At 39.9% G+C, this 1959-nt stretch overlaps 1 protein-coding gene across 1 annotated transcript in view; it reads right to left on the reverse strand.

The window, feature by feature from the left end:
* Knl1 (kinetochore scaffold 1) overlaps positions 1–1959 on the reverse strand; it is a 68275-nt gene that overhangs the window by 3177 nt on the left and 63139 nt on the right. Inside the window, 3 exon segments of the mRNA XM_023712641.1 lie at positions 1207–1325; positions 1506–1615; positions 1948–1952. Of these exon segments, the coding sequence (XP_023568409.1) occupies positions 1207–1325; positions 1506–1615; positions 1948–1952 (234 nt within the window).

Here is a 1959-nt window from a genome sequence, read left to right on the forward strand (position 1 = left end):
AGGCTGACAGCTTTGTGGAAGCAGCCACTTAAAGGCCTGAGCTAGGGCCAGGCCCCCCTTGAAGAATATTAAAAAATTATTTTAGTAAATTCTTTACTTCTCACAGTTATGGGTGACAATGTATCTCCTAAAATTTGTATGTTGGGGGCCTGCCCCTTAGCTCAGTTCTTTAAGTGGCTGCTTCAACAAAGCAGTCAGGCTCAGGTTGCTGTGGTTCGATCCCCACAACTCAAGCCAGCCAAACCTGACCTGAAGGCATTCAGAGAGGGGAAAAAAAAAAAAAAAAACCCTTCTAAAATTTGTATGTTAAGTTCTAATCTCTAACACCTCAGAATATGACCTTTGGAAATTAGATCATTGCAAATTTATTTCATATGAGTTTCTATTGGAGTATGGTGGGACCTACTCCAATATGAGAGGTATCCTTTTTTTTTTTTTTGGTCCTTGAATGCCTTCAGGGCAGGTTTGCCTGGCTGGAGTGTTATGGGGATCGAACTACAGCAACCTGAGGCTGACAGCTTTGTGGAAACAGCCACTTAACTGAGCTAGGGCCAGGCCCCCCCCTTTTTTTTTTGAGGTGTCCTTTTCAAAAAGGGAAATTTATACAGACACTCATAATGAAAGAACACTACAAAGGTAAAGACAGAGATCAGGATTATGTACTTATAAGCCAAGGAAGGCCAAAAATTGCCAGTGAAGCACTAGAAGTTATGATAAAGGGGTAATTTTATTTTTTTTGAACCGGGGACTGAACTCAGGCTCTTGTGCTTGCCAGGGAAGCGCTTATTCCACTGAGCCATCTCCCTGGCCCCAAGGGGTAGAATTTTATTCATTTCTTTTTCTTTTTCGCGGAACCGTGGATTGAACTCAGGCCCTTGTGTTTGCCAGGCAAGCATTTATTCTACTGAGCTATCTCCCCAGCCCCTATTCATTTATTTTTATTTTTTTATTTTTTTTTGGCAGAACCGGGGATTGAACTCAGGTACTTGTGCTTGCCAGGGAAGCGCTTATTCCACTGAGCCATCTCCCCGGTATCCCCTATTCATTTATTTTTCTCATAGTCTTTAGGAACCAATCCTAACCCTGAGCAAACCTTGATTTTGACCTTCTAACCTCTAAGGTTATATAATAACCTAAGGTGATAAGTTTCTCTTGTTTTACCTAATCTGTAATACTTTGCTACTGATACTCAGATAACACACTTACTCAGTATTATTCACATATATGTTCATAAGGTTATAATTTGGTCCCCATCTCTTCAAAAATTCAATCTCTTCTCCAAGGAGTCTGCAATGGCTCACTACCAGTGAAAGTTCCTGAAGCATCTAGAAAAAACAGGGGGAAGGGTAAGGAAATTACAAAAAATATTTCAATGCTTAATGGTTCTGTAATAAAGAACCACCAAAAGTTAAACAACTAAATATATATATATAAAATCTCAGGATACTATTTAGAATTTTAGTTCTGTTACACACACATTTTCCTTTAAAAACTTCAGACTTTACCTTGGGTACCTGATGCTGTGTTGTACATCTCTTCTTCCAGGATTCCTGTTCCTCAATGTATTGAAAAATAAGTTTATGAACCAAAAGGGAGGAAGAAGGAGCTTTATCCTCTGGGGGGAAAAAGAATACAAAGGCAAGATATTATCATTATTCATATATTTCATATGAGCCACATGTACTGTATTACCTAAGCAAGAAATACCCTCAAACTATTAAGTGCCAAAGCATACTCTTCCATGGGAATGGTGGTACACACCTATAATCCCAGCACTTGGGAGGTCAAGGCAGGAGGATTGCCATGAGTTTGAGGCCAGCCTGGGATACACAGTGAATTGAATGCCAGCCTAGACTAAACAGTGAGATTTTTTCTCAAAAATACAAAAAAAAAAAGTCAGGCTCAGGTTGCTGTGGTTTGATTCCCCACAACTCAAGCCAGCCAAACCTGCCCTAAAGG

The sequence above is a fragment of the Octodon degus genome, unplaced genomic scaffold (genome assembly GCF_000260255.1).
Source record: "Octodon degus isolate 3935 unplaced genomic scaffold, OctDeg1.0 scaffold00002, whole genome shotgun sequence".
Classification (NCBI taxonomy): domain Eukaryota; kingdom Metazoa; phylum Chordata; class Mammalia; order Rodentia; family Octodontidae; genus Octodon; species Octodon degus.